This window comes from Balaenoptera musculus, chromosome 1 (genome assembly GCF_009873245.2).
Source record: "Balaenoptera musculus isolate JJ_BM4_2016_0621 chromosome 1, mBalMus1.pri.v3, whole genome shotgun sequence".
Lineage (NCBI taxonomy): Eukaryota > Metazoa > Chordata > Mammalia > Artiodactyla > Balaenopteridae > Balaenoptera > Balaenoptera musculus.
Genome location: NC_045785.1, coordinates 12,668,606 through 12,689,616, shown reverse-complemented (window position 1 = coordinate 12,689,616; position 21,011 = coordinate 12,668,606). Strand labels below are relative to the sequence as shown.

Here is a 21,011-nt window from a genome sequence, read left to right as displayed (position 1 = left end):
CAGGCTCTGAGCCCACGTTTCCCAGCCAGAACCACGTGCACCATCTCCGGGGAAGGGTGGGTGCTTCTGACCTCATCCCACCAGTGGGACCCTCGCCAAGCCCTGCTCTGGAGATGCTAGCTCCGTCATCTGGTCCATCTGTGCTGGGCAGGGGACAACAGGAAAGAAAAGCCCCCGCCAACCTCATTACTGGAAGCTCCGGCACCACCCCAGCCCACCCTAGTAGGAGCTCAGCGAATGTTGAATCAAACTGAGGACAAGGATGGGGGCGTGAAGAGGTAACCTGTGACACCAGGCACATCCACAGACCCTCTGCACTGGTCACTGAGTCATCAGACAGCAACGGTTCAGGGTGGCAGATGCTGTTCAAAGGGAGGCTGGAGGACACAGCGAGGCCTGGGTTTGAACCCCGCCTACCCCTAGCTGATTATTCATGCATTTGTTGGGCAGTCATGTGCCAGGCACAGGGGCTACAGCAGGTGAACAAAAACAGACCTCTGCCTGAGTGCAGCTTATCACGTGGTGTGAGAGGCGGGAGCGGGGAAGGCGCAAATCTCCAAGAACACTGGGAGAAGAGTCCCCGCACCTGCTACTCCCTCCCCGGATAGCTGCCACCTGTGCTTGGGTCCTTAGAGCCAGACGGAGGTGGGTAGAAGCAGCAGGGATCTGGGAGCCAGGACACTAGATGGTGGCAGCTTTGGGGCTTCAGTTTCCCCTTTTGGTCAAGTGTAGGGGACAATCAGTTCTGCCAGGCGGGTTTCCTCTCCTACGCTAGTGGGATTGATCTGGCAGCAGTGAAGGGCTGAGGAAGGGCAGAGAGAGGCCAGGCTGGGCCCCGGGGCCCATAGTGCTCCAAGTGACAAAAATCCCTGCTATTCTGCCATAGACACTGGAGCGGGGAGGGGAGCGGGGTGGCAGATAGTTATTCATTCATCCATTCACTTGACAGACCAGCACTGGGGAACAAACGATGCACGGGACATAGTCCCTGCCTAACAGGATTCAGTATCTAAGGGACACGCAGCCTAAGGGGAGCCCAGGAGACCTGAAGGTGAGGGCCTGAATCAAGGGGCATCTTGATCCCCCTCCCAGCCTGAGCCCCCTGCCCCAGGCCTAGATTCCCGAGACCAGGCAGGACTGCCCCAGAGGCAGGAGACCTGCAACCCCACACCCGGCCAGCCTCCCAGGAGAATCCACTGTACATTCATTTATTCATTCCACAAATGTTTACTGAACAGCTGCTCTGAGCCTGGCACTGTGCCTAGTGAGCAAAAACTGAGGATGAGCAAAAGCAGACCTTGTCCCTGTCTTCACGTGGCTGACAGGCTCATGGGGGAGAGGGGCAGGATTCACATGGTCACATAGGGCAACAGCTGTGACCGGTAAAGCAGAAGATGCTTAAGAGCTCTAACGGAGAAAGGGAAGCCGCCTTGAGGAAGGGAGGGTTTGATCTATAATCAGAAGGAGGAAAACCTCACCAGTGTTCCAGAAGGAAGAAGAACATCTTGAGCAAAGGCCTCGGTGGCAGGTGGAGGAAGGGAGGGTTTAATGAGAATCAGCAAAAAGCCATGAGGCTTTTGGGAGACCAGGCAGAGGGAATGAGGAGGCAGAGCCAGACTGTGATGAAAGGTAGGGTCTTTGGGGACCCCAGGGGAGTTTAGCCTTGTTCCCGGGTACCTTGGGAAACCAGTGACAGGCTTTAGGTAGAAGCCTCCCTGCCCCCACCCTGTCTGAGGTGAGTGGGTGAGGGCAGGGCCCGTTGGGAAGGCCTAGATTGGAGGTATTACAGAGTCAGAATTAGTGGTGGGAGCTGGATTGGCTGCAGGGGTTGAGCGCAGGGGAGTTACAGTTAGCCGGGTAAGGGTAAGGAAGGATGGTGGGCTCATTCCTGCATGGGAACACCTTCAAGGGCCAGGTCTGGGGAAGGTCGGGATGTTGTGAATTTGGACTTGGATCCTGTTGAATTGGATGTGCCTTGGGGACATTCGTGTGGCCAGGCCCAGTAGCCTGTAGACTGTGGTTTCAAAGAAATGCTGGTTATGGAAGGCAGCTGTGGCCAGGAGCTGGCTAGGGAGATCCGGAAGGCACCAGAGAGGCAGAAGGAAAACCAGGCCAGGAAGGGTGTCCTGGAAGCTGGGAGAAGTGAAAAGGGAGGGTGAGGCTTATTTCCCGCTGGCAGCGGTGGGCGAATCATCTTTATGAGCCTCCTCTGTAAAATGGGGGCAGCAGGCTCACCTCACCCATCTCACCACTTGCGCTCCGGCTGTGATGAGGCCGTGAGGAGAAAGCATTTTGCACAGCGACAAGTGCTGAACAGACGTAAGGCTGGCTCCTCGGGCGCCTCCTCCCCGCGGGGGCTGCTTCCAGAAGAGGGTTGAAGACCCGAGGTCGCGGCGTGGCGGCCCCGGCGGCGGCGGCGGCGGCGCTCGCGTTAGGACCCAGCGGATCCAGGCTGGAGGGCGGCGCCGGCCCCGTCGGGGGCCCGGAGGGGGTTCGGAGCGGGCAAAGGGCGGCTCCGGCGGGCGGACTCGGAGCGGGCCGCGGAGTGACCCGGCCAGGTAGGCACGGGCCTGGCGGCCTGACCGGGCCGGGGGCGCGAGGGGGGACTGGGTCGTGGGCCCGCGACGTCGGAGGGCCCCCAGGTACTGAGAGTGTGGGGCTCTGCGGGTCCCCGATCCTGGGGGCGGCTTTCCTTTCGGGATCCCTGAACCCGGGGCCGTCTGAGCAGATGCTAAGAGGGCACTTGAAAGTTTGGGGTCGTTTGGAGGGGAAAGACGCGAGTGGGAAGGGAGGGGAGCCTGATTTGGGGGGCGTCGGGGATGGGGAGGCTTTTGTTCTCCCTGGGAGGTTGGATGCGGCGGGCTGGGGTGTGGGGTGTCCGGCGGGAGCGGCGGGGACAGAGACGCGGAGAGACAAAGAGAGATCAGAGACCGAGAGAGCGCGGGGAGCGCGCCAGAGCAAGTTTCCGCGGTTGATTGTTCCCAGCTGTGCGGCGCTGCAACATTTCTGGTTTCCTCAGCCGGACCCCAGCCCGGCCTCTGGAGCAGACAGAGCCTCCAGCAGAGTGAGTCAGTGAGCGTGGGGGCAGGGGCCCAGAGGAGGCCCCGCTAGTGCCCCTCCTCGCAGGCACAGAGGTAGGGGGGCATCCCAGCGGTGGAAGGGGCCAGGGTCGGGGAACAGGCCTCCTAGGCAGTCCTGGCCTCCTGTCGCTCTAGATGTGCTTGGGAGGTGTGGTCCCCTGGAGGGACCCGCTTCTGCCACAGGGACGCTCCTCTTTACAGCCCAGCCCTCCTTCCCCCAATAAGCCTGGGCCTGGGTGCTCAACCTCTGAGGGGAGGAAAGACTCCTTGCAGGGGGCTGAGAGGCCTAGGAGGGGCTTTGGGGACCGACAGAACCCCTTGCCCCCCAACCAACCTCCCCAGCTCGGGGTCTTCTCCTGAGTGGTTGACAGCTCCAGCTAGCCTGCCTGCCACAGCCTGGGGGCAAGTAGGGGACAGTGAGGCCTTGTGGGGAGCTCCAGGCCTTTTAGTCCCCCACCAAGAGGAGACCAAGCGTGCTCAGAATGGGATGTGGGAGGCCAGTTGTCCCCGGCCAGTGGGGCAGCTTGAGTCATAGGTCTCTCCTCCGCCACCCCACCTCATCCCCACCCAACCCCATCGACTTGCAGTAAGGGTTGAGGAGGGAGTGAGAGATTGGATGTATGAGACAGGCAGCAGGTCACGAAAGCGTCAGGACTGGGCAGAAGCAGGGAAGATGCCCATGTTTCTGCCCCTTCCCTCCCCCTCTCCCTCGACTCCCTGGCGAGGCACGGTGGGGCAAAGTTAGGTTTCCATTCAGCTGTCGGGAAGAACTCCTTTTGTTGTGGCAGGGCGGGGGTCCTCCGGATGGGTGAGCCCGGGGACTCTCTCCCAGCCCTTCTAGTAGAAGGCTGACAGCCTTGGGGCTGCCCCGCACTGAGCTGGGACTGGACAAGAGGACCTGTAGATTCTGCCAAGTCCACTGTGGGGTCAAAGACTGGAGGCTGGACTCAACCAGGAGTTCTTGAACTTCAAGAGCCCGGTGAAAGCTAAGGACCACGGCCCTCTCCCCAAAAACTACACACATAACACTTGTCATACAGTGTCAGGTTGGGGGACATCACGGTCCCCTTCAGCACTACCCTCTAAGATCCAGAGAGGCGCTTTTCAGACTCCACCCTAAGTGCTTCCTGCTCCAGCAGACAAGTAGACCTCAGTCTGTCTCAGTCTCGTGAGTGTGCGATGAAGTCAGCCAGGTCTTGGGAGGCCTGGAGGCCTGGCAGGAGAGGAATCTTCTAGGGGTGGGAGCCCTGCCCAGGCCTGGCTGTCCCAGGGGCCCCCGAGGCCCAGGCACACATGTGGTTTCCTGCTGAGTCTGGGCTGCGATGTTGGCTGGGCAGGGTTGGGGTCCCGAGGATGGGCCTGGGGTCAGGATCAGTGCATTAGACACCTGGGGAAGTGCTGAACCAGAGGGTGGGCATGGGTGTGGCAAGGAGAGCAGGGGCAGGGCTGATAGAGGATTAGAAATGTCCATTTAGTGAGCAGGGCAGCGTAGAGTCTGTTTGTCAAGATCAGCTCTGGAGCCAGGTTGGAGGCCGAGTCCCTCGGGACCTGAACACCCAGTGGGCCTTCAGGGACAGAGGATGTCCCTCCAAAGTAGTCCCCTCCCCCTGGGCCCAGACTCCATGACCCTCCACCTGCCTGGCTTCTGTCCCGAATCCCTCCTTCTCCAGGCTGAATTCGGGGGAGAGAAGTGGGCTCTGCCAGCCCTGGGGTAGTGGCCCGGGATGCAAGCTTGCCCCCTCCTCTTCCTCCAGCTGTCCCCTGACTCCAGCCCAGCCCGCCTCATTGTGTAACCATGAGAGCTGCCTTACCTCTTCTGCTGTTCCTGCCTGGTAAGTGGCACCTAGGCGGATGGGGCTCCCTTTATGTGGGTGGGAGTGGGGTTTGCAGGGGAGGGAGCTGGCAGTCAGTAAGCTTTTGTAGTGTCTATGGCCAGAACTCAGCTCCATCGCTCCCAGGGCTGTCTACCTCTGGGCCACAGACTGGGCTGGCACCCCTCCCAAAGACTAGAGGCGTCTCCTGGGCCCCTCCTCAACCCCTCCACAGCAGCCGACAGCAGGATTCTGGAGAGTGGCCCGGGACACCAGGATCCCACATTTTTCTTCTTACTTACTGACCCTCCCAGAGCTGAGGTGCAGGAATGGAGGCCTCTTAAGGCAGGGAGTCTGAAGGCCTGCGTTCTAGACCCCTTTGGGGCCAACTAACTATACAATCTTGACCTTGGAGAAGTCCCTGTTAGTCAAAATGAGGAGTTATCAGTGGGGACCCCAAAGGCCCTGCCAGGTCTAACATTCATTCATTTAACAGTCATTGTGGAGCTCCGCTTTTGTGCCAGGCACTGGGCTAGCCCCGGGAAACACAGTGATGAACCAGGCAGACAGACCCCTGCCCTCATGGTGTTGCCTGCCCGTCTAGGAAGGAGAGGTGATAAGTGTCAGATTACGTTGAGTGCTATGATGGGAAATAAACAGGAGAATGAGATGGAGAGTGTGGGTGGGCCAGCGAGGGCCTCTTAGCAGAGCTGAAATTTCAGTTGAGACTTGAAGGAGGAGAAGCTAATCAGGATCACAGGCCCAGGGAGAGTCAAGTGCAAAGGCCTTGGGGCAGGCAGGAGCATGCTGAGTTCCAGGAACAGCCAAGAGGCCAGCATGGGGGAGAGGGGCAGGATATGATCAGTGAGGTGACACAGGACCAGGGAGTATAAGGGCCTTTATGGTCAAGGAAGGCGTTTGCATCCTATGGCTCTAAGAGTCTGTTGAGGATCTTAGGGTCTTACAGGCCTGCCCTAGGGACCTCTACCTACCCTCCCCAGAAGTGCTTTGGGGCCTCTGCTGCCCTTCCCTGCTGGACGTCCCCTCAGCTTTGCCTCCCCACAGCAGGCCTGCTGGCTCAGGGCCAGTACGACCTGGATCCGCTGCCTCCGTTCCCAGACCACGTCCAGTACACCCACTATAGCGACCAGATCGGTAAGCGCCTTGTCCGCCCCCAGGCCTCCCCCAGCCCTGCTCCCTAGATCTGCATGGCTCAGCCAGGGATCAGGTGGGGTGGTAGGGCGATGGGAATCTCGGGGTACGGTCCCTGGCTCAGTTGTGACCTGGGGCTGGGGGCTAGCCCACCAATTCCACGTTCATCTTTATTTTCAGACAACCCGGACTACTATGATTATCAAGGTAAAGGGCTGAGGGCAGGATAGGATGGGCAGGCAGCTGGGTGGGGGGTCCACAGAGACCTGCGGGCGACGGGAGTAGGGAGCAGACCCTTTTGTCATCTCTCGTTGCAGAGGTGACTCCTCGGCCCCCGCAGGAGCAGTTTCAGTTCCAGTCCCAGCAGCAAGTCCAACAGGAGGTCATCCCAGCTCCCACCTTAGGTAGGCCACCAGCTCCAGCCAGCCCCGGGAGTGGGGAGGTCTGTCCGGGGCTGGGAGAGGTGACCTCACCCTGCCCTGAATAGACCCGTCCCAGTGATCTCTGCCTGCCTCTCCCCCAACACCAGAACCAGGAACTGTAGAGACGGAGCCCACGGAGCCTGGGCCTCTGGGTAAGAACCTTCCTGACAACTGGAGGGACAGAGGCATGGCCCCGGAAGTTAGGGTGCAGTGGGGTGCGGCACTGGGAGGACAGAGACAGCCAGGCCTCTTGCTCTCGCTGGGGTAGGTGGTGGGGTGAGGGGCTTGCAGAGGTGCCCCTGCTTTAGGCTGGCAACTCCAGGGCCCCCCGAGGCAGCTCTGGGAGATCCCCCTGCCCCCTGGGCCCAGCTGGAGGCCGAGTTGGCTGCAGCCTCAGGAGGGGCCTCTACTCCCAGACACTGGGGCGGGGCGGGAGCATGCCGGCGGCAGGACGGGGTGGTGCTCGTGGCAGGCGAGGCGAGGATGCGGCAGGAAGCCCAGGCCGGCTCAGCGGGCCTCCCCTGGCCAAGAGCCCGAGAGCCAGCCTGTGTGTGAGGGACCCTGTCTCACAGCTCAGCGTGTGAGTGCGCGGACCTCCTGTGAGGCTGCTGTGGACTTTTGTGACTGTGTGTGGGGATAGATCTGTGTTTGAATGTATGCTTCCAAGAGTGGTTGTGAATTTGTATATGTATAAATATACTGGATAAAATTGGGCAGCCTCGCAAGGTCCAACACTGCTCATGTGTGCGTGTGTTGGTGTGTGCACGCGTGTCTAGGCTGGGCCTGAGGGTGCAGGGGTACCTAGGCCCTGAGAGCCAGTCTCCCATGGGTGCGGTTGGGGGCTGCCACCCAGCTCTAAGCCCCCAGCTGCAGCCCCCCCAAGTCTGATCCCACCTGTCACTCAGACTGCCGCGAGGAGCAGTACCCGTGTACCCGCCTCTACTCCATACACAAGCCTTGCAAACAGTGTCTCAACGAGGTCTGCTTCTACAGGTGAGCGCAGGCAGGGACTGGGGGGACGGGGGTGGCAGGGGGGTGAGGGGGACCACAGCTCCAGCCAGCAACGTGGGAGTGGGGAAAGCTAGTGAATCCCAAGGTGGAGCTCAACTCTGGTTAAGCCCAGGCCTAGGGGCTGGGTCTCAGGCTCTCCGGTGGGGCAGGATGAGGATGGGGCTGACATTTCCCCTGGGCCCGTCGCCCTCAGCCTCCGCCGTGTGTATGTCATCAACAAGGAAATCTGTGTCCGCACAGTCTGTGCCCACGAGGAGCTCCTGCGAGGTAGGAAGGCCTCCACCCTCCTCTTCCCCCTGCCCCCATGCCCGCTTATCGTCCATCCACGCGTCCACCCAGCTGTTTATTAAACATGTGTTCAATCCAGGGCCACTTCCGGGGAATCCTGAGCTCCCCTCCCGGCTGCTTTTTATCCTCAGAACATCCCCCATCACCACGGTTGGGGAGGGGGTAGCAGTTCCCATCACCTAGCCGCACCCTGACCCCCACTCCTTCCTGCCACCCCCAACAGCTGACCTGTGTCGTGACAAGTTCTCCAAATGTGGCGTGATGGCCAGCAGCGGCCTGTGCCAATCTGTGGCAGCCTCCTGTGCCAGGAGCTGCGGGGGCTGCTAGGGTGGAACTGGCACCCCGAGCCCTGGACCCTCCTCGGATCTGGGGCCCTCAGGCTCTGCCTGACCTGGTGCTTTTCTCCCCAGCCAGACATTCCTTTTATCCCGTAAAAAGTTAGTGGCTGTGGCGCCGGGGGTTGCCTCAGGCCCTTCCCCCAGCCTGTGGCCACCCTTGGGGCACAAAGGGGGCTCCCCAGTGTCCAGTCTCCCCCCCCAGGTGGGAGACATCCCAGGCCTCTCTATGGGACCTGGGCCCCTGATGTGCCTTCTCCATCCCTCTGAGGACAGACCACCCCACTCCAGCCCCACCCCCAAGGTAGGCTATGACCCTCACCCAGCTGGTCTGCTTGGATTTCCTACAGCCCCTGGGCATAGACCACCTTTGTTTTATACAAAATTAAAAACAGGTTTTTACAAAAGATTCAGAGTCACTTTTTCAGTTGAGAGCACAGAGGAGATGGCCAGGTGCCGAGAGACTACCCGGCCCCTTCAGGAGAAGGGAAGGTTCAGGTGACCTGTGGCCTTGCCTCTGCCTCCTCATCCACCCGCTTCAGCTCTGACCTGCCCAGAGAGATGGGCCATGACAACTGCCCCCCACCCCCAGGGGTGTGTGGGTGTGTGTGTGTGTGGCAGGGGGTTGTATCAGAAATAGAAGGTTCAGGAATATAGCTTCCTCATTGTCAGGGCTGCTTGGTGAGTCTGTGAGTGCCCCATCACCAGAGAAGGGTGCAAGGCAAGATGAGAGGCCGCCCATGTGGAAGCATATAGGGTGGAAGGCAGGAGGTCAAGGTTGGTGCACTCTTGATATCAAGGGCTTTGGCAGGAGGGAAGGCTGGTGCAGTTCAGAGGGCGGCAACAGGGCAAGCTGTTACAACACCTCCCTCTGACCAGCATATGGAGACCAGGCTCTGTCTGAAGGCTCAGCACACAGCCCTATTTAACCCTCCAACCAGGCCGATGTGATGGGTAGAGTTAATATTCGCATCTTAGAGACAGGGAAACTAAGCCTAGATTACGTAAGCCACCCAAGGGTCCACAGTGGTAAGTGGCAGGGCTGGGGCGGAACCTGACTCCACTGGGCTCCATGAGATGAATGGAAGTTCTCCTTGGAAACAGTGACTGAGCATCTTCTGTGTGTACTTCCTCATAACCACCCTGGAGGCAGGTTCCCATTTACAGAGGAGCAAACTGAGGCTCTGACAGGTTAAGCAGCTTTGCCCAGGATCACCCAGCGGAGCCAAGGCAAGACCCCACGTCCACTCCCAGGCCTGCACTTGTTTACCACACCGCCTGGAATGCCTGTTACTGTCCAGAGGGCAGGCCCTGTCCTGAGGAGGAGCCAGAGAAAAGGGCAGAAAGCTTCAGCTGGAAAGAGTCGAGCTGCACAGGTCGGGTCCCATCCCAAACCTCAATAGCTCCGTCTGTTAAACGGGGTGGGTGACCCAGGACCCTGGAGGCCTCCCCATCCCGACATCCTGTGAGGTTGGTAAGTTCCTTACCTTTCGTCACAGGCCTTTCAAAAGCTGCCCCCATCTCCCTGAGCACCCACTAGGGGACCCCATCCCTCTGGCCCCAGGGCCCTCCTGTCCCCCCTCCTGTCTCCCAGGTGGAGAAGGCACATTAATAGTAAAGGGACACATCTGTACAAACCATTTTTTTTTTAAATGGGGTCATCTTGTTACAAAAAACACAACAGTTCTGAACAGTTAACAGTGTAAAAAGGTATAAAAATACAGGGACTCTGAACTCTGAGGAATTTCCTGACAAATACTCTGAACTAAGGCAAAGAGATCTCTGGGAAGCCAGAGAAGGTCCCCTGCCCCAGGCCTGGACATCCCTTCTCTTTCCCGTGAACCTGTGCTCCAGGGTCGGCCAGAGACAAGGGGGGGTCTCTCCAACCCCTGGCTTTGGCTCAGCCACTCAGGGAGGACCTCAAACTGGTCCTGGGGGACCTCATACGGGCTCATCCTGGGGGAGAGGGGCTGGACTGAGGGGGGAGCCCACAGAGGGTGGTTGGCTCTGACGAGGCTGGGAGGGCGCTGCCGGGTCTGGCCTGGTGCCGGAGTCCCCCCTCCCCTGGCACTGCCACCCCTGCTCCTCCTCACCCCCAGCTGAACTCGGGGGGCGGACTGTGCTGAGAGTCCCCCCTCCCCTGTGCCGCCCCCGCCACGGGGCTGCTCTCCAGGATGCCAGCCAGCAAGGTGCTCACTTCTCTGGGGGGCCGGAGGAGGGGGAGAAAGAAGCTGAGCCCCTTCGAAGCTCCTGCTGCAACTGTCCCTTCAGTGTGGACACCTGGAGAAGAAAGAGGAGGTAGGGCCAGCCCAGGACCCCAGCCTGGTTTCAGAGAAAGCGGGGCGGCGGGGGTGGGGTGTGACTGATGGAAGGACACCAGAAGGGACCCGGTGCTGCCTGTTTCAGAAAAACCAGGTGTCATTAAGAGCCAGGGTATTTCCTCCCCTTCTCATTTTGCTCCATGGAGCAGTGGGGCGTCTCCAGACTGCTTGGCCTCTCTTTGGGGGCCACCCATCCCCACTCTCACCACTAGGCCAGGCCTGGCGCTAGCTGGACTCCAGGGGTGGACCTGTGACCCAGGCCTGGCCTACCAAAGCAGCCTTGCCCTGCAGACATGATCAGGGCAGAGATGGTCACGAGGGGGCCTGCAATCTCAGCTGGCCAATGAGGATCATCCTTGGGACTTTTGCTGTTGCTCTCGGGGAAGAGGGCCCCTCTCTCCTCTGGGATCATGGGTTGTTAGGATAACCAGAGGCTGGAGCTGCTGAGGCCACCTGTGCCACCCAGGGAGACGGCCTGCCCGGGCATGGAGCCGTGGCAAGGGGACTGAGTTCCAATGACATCACTTGAGCCCCTGTGTCCAGCCATGGCTGATACCAGCATAGATCCACCCGGACCATTTCAGTTATGGGTGCCATTGACCGCTTATACCCAAGAGGTTACTACCAGCCCTCTCCCTGCCGCCACTTCCTCTCCCTCGCCCCCTCCTCCTCCTCCCACTTCCCCCAGCTCCACACTTCCGTCCCGGCCCAGCCTCCTGAAGGGGGAGTCCTGCTGATGCTGCCACCCCCTGGGGAAGGGCCAGAGCCCACCAGGCCTGAGTACCTGCTCCTCCAGGCCCCGCACCCGCTGCCGGTGGGCCCGCTCCCGCGCCTCCAGGGTGCGCTCCGTCTGCACCTGGGCGCTGCGCAGGCGCGCCACTTCCTGCTGCAGCTCCAGCTGCTGCTCATCCGCCTCCAGCCGCGCTGGGCTGTGGTTCTGCTCCAGCGCTGCCACCTGGGCCTGCAGGAGGGACCACGGGTCAGGCCTCTGGCCATGTGTGTGTGTGTGCGCGTCTGCGCACGCACATGTGTGTGAAAGGGTGTCAGGCACCTCCCTGGGGTGGGAGCCTGAGGGCCCCTTGGGGCAAAGCAGGGGATGTAGGAGAGACCCTTGTTTTTCTCCCACCCCCCAGCCCTCCTGGCCTGCAAATCCTGGGTCAGGGTACTTAGTGACCTGCCCTCAGGCACACAAACACACACACAGACATATTCAAACACAGAGACAAGCCCATATGTGTATACAGATATAGATAGATAAGATAGATAGAAGCAAGCATGTAAAAACCTGTGTTCACACGGATGCATGCATATGTGCAAAAGCCCAATACTCTTACATACATCTACATACAAGAAGAGACCTGTACACAAAGATACAGATATAATATATCCCTAATACTTAGATATGCCACATCCATGCACAAGATTCGTGCTACATGTGCAGGAATACTCTCACATACACTCATAGCTCTTCACGTCCACAACCAATGTGAGCACACAGGCGCGTGTGCTGACAGGTCTCTTTCCTGTCCACTCTGGGGAGGACCCCTCCCTCTGGGACCTGGCTCTGGGCCGCCCCTCCAAGGCTCTGGGCTCGTGGACTGTGGGGGTGGAGTTGGGTCCAGGGCTGGGGAGAGAAAGCGTGTCCAGGGCTGGGTGGGCAGGGGCTAGACCTCCAGCAGCTGGATCTGCCTCTGGGCCTCGGCCAGCTCCAGCTCAGCCCCCGTGAGCGTGCGGTCCAGGCGGCCCTTCTCTGCGCTCAGCCGCACCGTGTCCTCGTGACTGCGAAGCTTCTCCCGTTCCACCTAGGTGGGGAGAGCGGGAGGGGATCAGGGTGCCTGGGGAAGGAGGGAGGTCCCAGGAAGTGGGAGCAGCTCAGAAAGGGGTGTTGGGTTACAGGTAGCAGGGCCGGGGGGAACTTGCGGCCCCCACACCCTGGGGACACGCAGCTGGGACCAACCAGGGCTGGGACCCAGAGGAAGTGAAGGGAGGGCCCTAGGGACACAGCCCACCTTGTCCAGCATCCTCTTGAGGGCCACCCGGTCCTTCTCCAGCCGCAGGGCTGAGCGCTCCACCTCCCGCTTCTCGGCCTCCAGCTGAGCCACGGCGCGCTGCAGGCTCCCCAGGCGCTCCTGCAGCAGCCGCCGCTCATCCTGCAGCTTCTGGACCGTCTGCAGGGCCGCAGCCTCACCTTCTTGCCGTTGCCGCAGCGCCTGCAGCAGAAGCCAGTGAGTCCCTAATCCCTCTGGGCCTCAGGGTGTGCATCGGAAGCTTGCAGATGATGATGCCAGCCTGCCAGGCCCACTTGCTAGGCAAGGCTATTATGAGGCCCACATCAGGGAATGGTCACCTGAGGCCAGACAGTTCTCTCTGGGCCTCAGTTTCTCCATCTGTATAATGGGGATATGGACTGAGTGAACCACGCTTCCTCACAGGAGGCTGGGCCTAGGTTTGGGATAAGGTGGAGATAGGTGAGAAGGTCCCGACACCGAGGGCCTCACGGTCCTGGGGACAGAAGGGCCCGCCCAGCCCTCACCTCCTGCAGCTGTTTCAGCTGGCCCTCGGCCTCCGCCCGCTGCAGCTCCAGGTCCGCTAGCTCACCCCGCATGGTCTGCACCTGCTCGCCCAGGGAGCTGCTCTGCTTCCTTGCCTCGGATAACGCCTGCCGCGTGGCCTCCAGCCGTTCCTGCAGGACAAGGGCTGATGGTGCCAGGCCGTCCTGGGAGCCCTGAGGCAAAGGGCTCCTCTCTACTCAGTACCTCTGGGCCAGGTTCACAGCCCCTTAAACAGGTAGTCCTCTCACCTGGAGAGTAAGCCAGACAGCAGGCCTGGCCCACAGCCTAGCCACTGACCTGCACAGGGTGGGGAAGCCCTCAGACCCCAGCTCTTCCCTTAGACTGCCCCTGGGTCCTGCAGCCTGTCCTAGTAGGCTTGATCCCACCTCCCCCCAGAGCCTCCCCTCACTGGCTGATGCTCTTACTGGGCCCACCCCTCCCTCAAAGGCAGCTCTTATTGACCGTCCCAGGGGTCAGCTCTCCACCAGGGCCCCCAAGCCTGCCTTTGTAGGCTAACTCTCACTGGGCCCGCCCAAAGCCAGACCCTGGAACCCCCATACTTGGAGCACTTGGCGGTCATGTTCACAGGCAGTCAGGGCCTTCTGCATGTGCAGGTTCTTGTCCTGGGTGCTGGTGAGGCTGGCGCTGCTTTGGGTCAGAGCCTCCATCAGGCCCTGCACCTTGTCCCGCAGGACCCCCTCGCTCTCTTCCACCTTGGCCAGGGCCCCACTCAGCCGCTCGACCGTCAGCTGCAGAGTCCCCGCCTTCACCTCACTGTCTGCCACCTGGTGGGAAGACAGACAGGATGGTCCAGGTGTGCCTAACCCAAGCCCCTGCCACCTCTCTCTAGGCCTTTCTCACTGATACTGTTCCCATGCGTTCCCACTGGCTCAGGTGACTACAACCTGGGCCCGGTCGCACCGCCAGTTAACTACCCTCACACAGAGTGCCATCAACCTGGCTGTCCCAGACCCCGTGGTCTTCTGCCTGTTCTCATTCCCCTTTCCTCCCTGTTATGGAGAAGAAAGGGTAACCACCACAACCCTGACATTTTCTGTGTCCTTGACTTAGGCGGGTGACAGTGTAGGGCTAGCAGAGCTACTGAACATTCCAGTTAGAGCTCAGCTTCCCGGCGGCCAAGGCAAAAAAAGAAAATGAGTGAAATCTGTCTCTAACTGGTCCCACATGCCTCCTTTGAGTGCAGACTCCGTCAACAAACAGTCCTGAATTCTCATTTTGGCCCTGCCTCTTATTAGCTATGTGATCTTGGGCAATGACGTCACCTCCGTGAGCTTCCATCCACCCATCCGTGAAATAGGGTGATGATAATACCTGCCTCGCAGGGTAGTTGGGAGGATCAAACAGAGTCCCCATAACGCACTTGGCACAGGGCAGGCAGAAGAGGGGCCTGAGGTCGGGGGAGGGGACCCACCTGCCTCTGCAGGGAGTCTACCCGCTCCTGGAGGGCCTGGGCCTGGGCCTCCCGGTCGCTCAGGCCCAGGCGGCTGCGCTGCAGCTCCCCCTCGAGCGAGCGCCGCTGCAGCTCCAGCTTGACGCTGCGGCTCTCGGAGGCATCCAGCACCTCCTTCAGACGCCGCTTGTCGCTCTCCAGCTTCACCTCGTTGGCCTTCATCTTGCTGATCTTCTCCTGTGGGTGGGGCAGGGCTCAGGCCCCAGCTGTGCAGCCCACCCCACGCCTCCCACATCCCTCAGGACCCTTAGGAGAAAGTGGGGAGCAGCCTGGAAGTGGTCACAGACACCACTTGCTGGGTGACCCAGGGCCAGCCCCTGACCCTCTTGGGGTCTCAGTCTCCCCACATGTTCACAGGGTGACTTGAGGATCCCAGAGCACTTTCCAGTTTTGCCTAAGTCTCACAGGCTGTGTGATCCAGGCTCATCCCTCCGTCCCTGCTCTCTGGCCCTATTTCACCTCTGTGTGGTCAGGGGACCGGATTGGTCCAGGGACGCCACAACCTGGGTGTTTACAGAGCCCCAGGGCGGTGAGGGTGGAAGGTGTAAAAATGCAGATTCCAGGGCTTCCCTGCTCTGCTGCATCGCTCTCCAGAGGCGGGCCCAGAGCTGCATGTGGGACCTGAGCTGAGTCGGGCAGGAGCCCTGGGCCCTGCCAGATTTTAGGGGATGATACTCCTCCCTTCCCTATGCGGGGTCAGCTGCTGAAGACTTGGGGAGTGGGGATAGGGCAGGAAGACAGACAGGGGTCCTTCTCTTCCTGTCACCATCCTAGAGACAGGGAGGGGCAAGGAGGTGTTATTACAACAGCGCCCAGGCCTGCCCCGCTTCCACCCTGCTCAGAGCCCCAACCCTGCCGTGTCTGGGCCCAGCAGCCCCACTCTGGCTCCTGCCCAGCTTTGTTCCTGGCCTCCTCCCGCGGCCCCTGCGGCTGGGCCCAAGGCCAGAGCCGGAGCCGCAGACACAACAATCCAGCTCAAGCTCGGCCTGGAGCCAGAGGCCTGGGGTGGGCTGTGGGGACAGGCACGGAGGGCCAGAGGAGGAAAGGGGAGGGGGGGGAATCTGTGGCTGCAAGAAGGGTTCAAGGCTTCGGCGGCCTAGACCGTCACCACCAGGGCCTGTGCTTCCTGCCCCAGACACACACACACACACACACACACACACACACACACACACACACACACACACACGTATATACAGATGTCTCCCAAACACACATAAAACCCCCAGAACACCACTGGCGTGGCTATACAGAGATGAAGGAAACAGGTCCCCTGAGCACTGTCTATGTGTTAAGAGTGCATGTGCATTGTCTCTGGGAGAGAGTTACCGTTCTCCCCCTTTTATAGATGAGGAAAGCGAGAATCACGCAGCAGGGCAAGAACCTGAACCCAGGTCCTGTGAGCTTCAAAAGCCCAGGCTCTTTCTTCTGCAGCCTAATGACCTCATATGGAACAAGATGATGAAATCTGAATGTGCTTTTGGAGAAAGTCGCAGGCTGGTCTGACAGACCCAGGCAGACAGAACAGAGATGCGCACAGGAGGACTTACAGACGTCCATTCGGGCGCACACAGATCCCCGCACCCCGCCGCCCTCTCCCACGGGCCCTCAGCTCCTGCCTACCTGGCTGGCCCGGAGCTCGCTCTCGGTGGCCTGCAGGCCCCTCTCCAGGGCAGCCACCTGGTCCAGCACAGCCCGGCGCTCCCGCTCGCTGTGCCGCGCGCTCTCCTCCTGCAGCGCCAGCTCGGCCTGGGCCCCGCTCAGCCGCCCGTCCACGCTGCGCCGGGCTGCGGCCCCCGCCCAGCCCCGTCAGGCCCGTCAGGCACACAGCCTGAGACCTGAATCAGGCTCGCCCTCCACCCACTGCAGGGCTTGCCTCTCTGAGCCCTTGGGGGTCCGTGGGTCTGGACACGGGGTGAGGCTGACCAGGGAGGGGCCCCCAGAGGAGACAGCCCGCTCAGGCCACGGTGGCCAGGGCAGGGATGCAGGAGTGGCTCAGGCCAAGCCCACAGCCTCCCACCTCAGCTGCTAAGAGCACAAGAGAGCAAAGCAAGAACCCTGAGGGCTAGACTCACCCTCTTCACTCTCAGCCACCGCCTTCTGCAGCTGCCTTGCCCGTGAGGTCGCACCGTCCCTCTCGGCCTCCACCTCAGCCAGCTGGCGACTCAGGGTACTCGTCTGGGCCCGAAGCTCATCCTGCAACCCCAATGTCGGGGGGAAGGGAAGACCCGCTCTGACGACCTGCAGCCCCTCACAGGGCCCTGGGCCAGGGGCTCCCCCTGCAGCCACTCACGCCCCACCTCACCCGTTCTCTCTGGGCGCTCCGCAGCTCCTGCAGGAACTCCCGGAGGGCCCCCCGCACTGCTTCCGGGTCCAGGTCTGGAGATGCCGGGGAGGTGGCAGGTCCTGGGGATGGTGGCTGGGACCCAGGGCTGCGTTCCAAGGGCTTGGGGCTGCTGAGCCCTTCCCCACTTCCTAGAGAAGGAGACATGCTCGGGGATGCAGTAGCCACTGGCCTCTCCTGCCTGGTTGGTGCCTGCAGGCTCCCAGTGCATCTCGCCCATCCCTGCTGAGCCCGGCAGCCCAGTGAGCTCCCCACAGCACAAACTGGGTCCCCTCAGCCTCTTGCTTAACCCTTGACCAGCCCTCCCAACCCTCAGAACCAAGCCCAGCTTCCTTGCCATCACCTGTCGCTCACCCCCGCCAGCATCACCCTCTCCCTTGACAAGCTGGCCACTTCACATCACCCACAGCTCCCATGTTCTAGAACATTCCCTCTTACAAAGGCACCAGGGCCTTTGTACCTGCTGTTGCCTTCTCTCTCAGTGGCTTCTCTTTGCCTGGCCCATTCCTTTAGGCCTATGTGTAAAGAACACCCCTCAGGGGCTTCCCTGGTGGTGCAGTGGTTAAGAACCCGCCTGCCAATGCAGGGGACACGGGTTCGAGCCCTGGTCCGGGAAGATCCCACATGCCGTGGAGCAACTAAGCCCGTGCGCCACAACTACTGAGCCTGCGCTCTAGAGCCCGCGAGCCACAACTACTGAAGCCCATGTGCCACAACTACTGAAGCCCGCGCACCTAGAGCCCATGCTCCACAACGAGAAGCCACCGCAATGAGAAGCCCGTGCACCGCAACAAAGAGTAGCCCCCGCTCGCCGCAACTAGAGAAAACCCACGTGCAGCAGCGAAGACCCAATGCAGCCAAAAATTAAATAAATGAATAAATAAATAAATTTATATATAAAAAAAAAAAAGAACACTTCTCAGAGGCCTCCCTGACCCCAGGCTGGGTTGGGGTGAGCTCATCCCACCCTCAAGGGGGTCCGATGTCTGCCTCTCCCACCCAGACCACAAGTGCATGAGGGCTGCATCCCCTGGGCCCAGTCCAAGGGTGGACACTCCATCCCCTCAACACCTCCCTGCAACGAGCGCTTACTATGTGCCAGGCACTGGGCCAATGCTTTCCCTACATCATCTCGTTTCATCCTCACAGTAATTCTCTGAGAGGTAAGGACCAACTTCCCCCATTCACAGGCTGGGCAGGCTCCGAGCAGTTAAGTGATTTGCTTGGTCTCAAAGCTTGGAAGATCCAGAGCCGGGATTTGAACCCAGGCGCCCCTATTTCCCAGCAGAAAAATTTGAACTGTGCTTGTGAGATGACGGGCAATGAGGAGGTGGGAGGGGACAGGGCGGACAGAGACGGGACAGCACCTGGAGGTCAATAATGAGAACTGCAGGACGGGGGTCGGCCTTAGCAGTGACACCCAACCTGCCCCACGGCTCCATCAGCACCCAAAGGACCCAGAGCAGGACGTCTACCCACTGCCTCCCTCCCCTCAGAGTGAAGCTGGTACCCTTGTGGCAGCCTGCAAGGACCGCTTGAACAGGTCTGGTGTCCCACGGCCTCACGTCCCACACCTCTCCACCTTGTTCGCTACACTCCGGAAGCACTGCGGCCCTTGCTGTTCACAGGACAGGGGTACTGCCACTCAGGACTTCTCCACTTGCCTTCAGTCTCTTCTCCCACCCTTCCCTTCCCCACCTCCTCCTCAGCAGGGCTCTCCCTGCCTCCCACAGGGACACCTTAGCCCCCGTCCTGGCCTTAGCTTCAAAAACAATTTTACTGGGGCTTCCCTGGTGGCGCAGTGGTTGAGAATCCGCCTGCCAATGCAGGGGACACGGGTTCGAGCCCTGGTCTGGGAAGATCCCACATGCCGCGGAGCAACGAAGCCTGTGCGCCACAACTACTGAGCCTGCATTCTAGAGTCCGTGCGCCACAACTACTGAGCCCGCGCGCCACAACAACTGGAGCCTGTGCTCCGCAGCAAGAGAAGCCACCGCAATGAGAAGCCGGTGCACCGCAACAAAGAGTAGCCCCCGCTCGCCGCAACTAGAGAAAGCCCGCACGCTGCAACGAAGACCCAATGTGGCCAAAAATAAATAAATAAATTTATTAAAAAAAAAATTTTACTGTGATAAGATATATATAACAAAATATGCCTTTCTCACCACCTTTAAGTGGCATTAATTATACTCACGCTGTTGTGTGAACATCACCACTGTTTCTAAATCTTTTCCATCACCCCTATTATGGGTTGAATTGCATCTCCTCAAAATTCGTATGTTGAAGTCCTAACTGCCATACCCAGAATGTGACCTTATTTGGAAATAGGGTTATGGATGTCATGAGTTAAGACGAGGTCATACTGGAGTAGGGTGGACCCTAATCCAGTATGATCGGTGTCCTTATAAAAAGGGGGAATTGAGACACACACTCAAGGAGAACTCCGTGTGAAGACTGGGGTTATGCTGCCATAAGTCAAGGAACTACCAGAAGCTAGGAAACCTGGAACAAATTCTCCCCTAATGCCTTTAGGGGAAGCATGGCCCTGTCGACACCCTGACCTTGGGCTTCTGGCTCCAGAACCGTGAGACATAAATTTCTGTTGTTTAAGCCACTCAGTTTGTGGTACTTTGTTACAGCAGCCTTGGCAGACTAATACAACCCCAAACTCTGTAACCAGTAAGCAATAACTCTTAATTCTCCCCTCCTCACACCCCCTGGTAAACTCTAAACTCTTTCTGTCTCCATGAATGTCTATTCTAAATATTTCACATAAGTAAAATCATACTATATTTGTCCTTTTGTGAGTAGCTTATTTCACTTAGCATAATGTTGTCAAAGTTTACCCATGTTGTAACACGTATCAAAATGTCACTCCTTTTCAAGGTTGAATAATAATGGTATCACATTATCAATTCACCTGCCGACTCACACTTTGGTTGTTTCCACATTTTGGCTACTGTGAATAATGCTACAATGAACACTGGTGGACAATATCTATTCAAGTGCCTATTCTTTTGGGTATATACCTAGGAGTGGAATTGTTGGGTCATACGGTAATTCTAAGTTTTAGTTTTTTGAGGAACTGCTAAACTATTTTCCAAAGTGGTTGCACCATTTTACATTCTCACCAGCAATATCCCTTGACTTATTTTTCCTTACCTATTTGCCAGCTCATACCACCACCCAATACATTCTATATTTAATTTATATATAGCACTTTTATTGTCTGCTACTCCCATACCTAGACCATAAGCTCCATAAAAGCAGAAATGCTTGTCAGTTTTGTTTACCACTCCATCCCCAGTGCTTCAACTGTATTTGGCACATAGTATGTGCTTAATAAATAGCGGAACTGAATGAATGAATGCAATCCTGGGGCTAAATCTGTGGATTTGAAGAGGCAACAACTCAATATCTCATAGTGAATTTCCCACCATTCTAAGATTCCACAGGTTCTATTCTAGGCCCTAGGAATCAAGATGAGATTGGGGTCAGGCCGAGACAAGATGAATGCTCCCTAAAAGGCTGCTTGCACCCGCTGAAACACAGTGCTGATTTTCCCAGAGTCATCCCCTGGGCCTTGGGAGCAGGTGCGGGTGGGAGGATCTCTTCTGAAGAAGTTCCTGGAAGGGGGGTTGGGCTGAGTGTGTATGTTTCTGGGGTAGATATGGGGGTCATAGGTCTGGTATGGAGGGGTGTGGAGCCAGCGACAGGAGAATGAAGAGGATGAGGTGCTGATGGAGAGAGGGCAGGGGTCAATTAGAAAGGGTGGAGACTCAAAGACTCAGAGGAGTTACAGGCATTAAGAAGCAGCACCGGGCTCCCCTGGTGGCGCAGTGGCTGTGAGACACGGGTTCGAGCCCTGGTTTGGGAAGATCCCACATGCTGCGGAGCAACTAGGCCCATGAGCCACAATTACTGAGCCTGCGCGCCTGGAGCCTGTGCTCCGCAAAGGGAGAGCCCGCGATAGTGAGAGGCCCGCGCACCACGATGAAGAGTGGCCCCCACTTGCCACAACTAGAGAAAGCCCTTGCACAGACACGAAGACCCAACACAGCCATAAATAAATAAATAAATAAATAAATAAATAAAAACTTAAAAAAAAAAAAAAAAGCAGCAGCACCCTCAGCCACTATGGAAAACAGTATGGAGGGTCCTCAAAAAACTAAAAATAGAGTTGCCATATGATCCAGCAATCCCACTCCTGGGCATATATCTAGA

The 21,011-nt window shown here is 58.7% G+C and overlaps 2 protein-coding genes across 5 annotated transcripts in view; one reads left to right on the top strand and one right to left on the bottom strand.

Moving 5' to 3' along the window:
- Positions 1-2,425: 2,425 nt before the first annotated feature.
- Positions 2,426-8,502, top strand: MFAP2 (microfibril associated protein 2). Of its 4 annotated transcripts, none has more exons than XM_036866623.1 (10): positions 2,508-2,558; positions 2,986-3,064; positions 4,835-4,912; positions 5,960-6,046; positions 6,224-6,250; positions 6,361-6,447; positions 6,573-6,617; positions 7,371-7,458; positions 7,670-7,743; positions 7,988-8,489. In XM_036866623.1, the coding sequence occupies exons 3-10, from the start codon at positions 4,876-4,878 to the stop codon at positions 8,089-8,091; spliced, it is 549 nt and encodes a 182-aa protein (XP_036722518.1). In that variant the 5' UTR covers positions 2,508-2,558; positions 2,986-3,064; positions 4,835-4,875; the 3' UTR covers positions 8,092-8,489. The 4 variants fall into 4 exon arrangements, with proteins under 4 accessions (XP_036722499.1, XP_036722529.1, XP_036722518.1 ...); XM_036866612.1 differs by having other exon boundaries at positions 5,957-6,046; XM_036866604.1 differs by lacking the exon at positions 2,986-3,064 and having other exon boundaries at positions 2,426-2,558; positions 5,957-6,046; positions 7,988-8,502.
- Positions 8,503-9,760: 1,258 nt separating this feature from the next.
- The window catches only part of CROCC (ciliary rootlet coiled-coil, rootletin), a 48,290-nt gene continuing 37,039 nt past the window's right edge, over positions 9,761-21,011 (bottom strand). The window contains exons 29-38 of the mRNA XM_036874597.1: positions 16,749-16,918; positions 16,519-16,639; positions 16,067-16,230; positions 14,405-14,620; positions 13,533-13,757; positions 12,954-13,103; positions 12,430-12,630; positions 12,091-12,222; positions 11,205-11,381; positions 9,761-10,379 (exon numbers count right to left, since the gene is read on the bottom strand). Of these exons, the coding sequence (XP_036730492.1) occupies positions 10,293-10,379; positions 11,205-11,381; positions 12,091-12,222; positions 12,430-12,630; positions 12,954-13,103; positions 13,533-13,757; positions 14,405-14,620; positions 16,067-16,230; positions 16,519-16,639; positions 16,749-16,918 (1,643 nt within the window). The 3' untranslated portion in view covers positions 9,761-10,292. The remainder of the gene's footprint in view (positions 10,380-11,204; positions 11,382-12,090; positions 12,223-12,429; positions 12,631-12,953; positions 13,104-13,532; positions 13,758-14,404; positions 14,621-16,066; positions 16,231-16,518; positions 16,640-16,748; positions 16,919-21,011) is intronic.

Bases quoted from the DNA above. Each gene is read 5' to 3' on its own strand.
- MFAP2 (XM_036866604.1), top strand. From the start codon at position 4,876: ATGAGAGCTGCCTTACCTCTTCTGCTGTTCCTGCCTG. The intron at 6,251-6,360 runs GTAAAGGGCTGA...CTCTCGTTGCAG, and splicing joins GGACTACTATGATTATCAAG to AGGTGACTCCTCGGCCCCCG. The intron at 7,744-7,987 runs GTAGGAAGGCCT...CACCCCCAACAG, and splicing joins CCACGAGGAGCTCCTGCGAG to CTGACCTGTGTCGTGACAAG.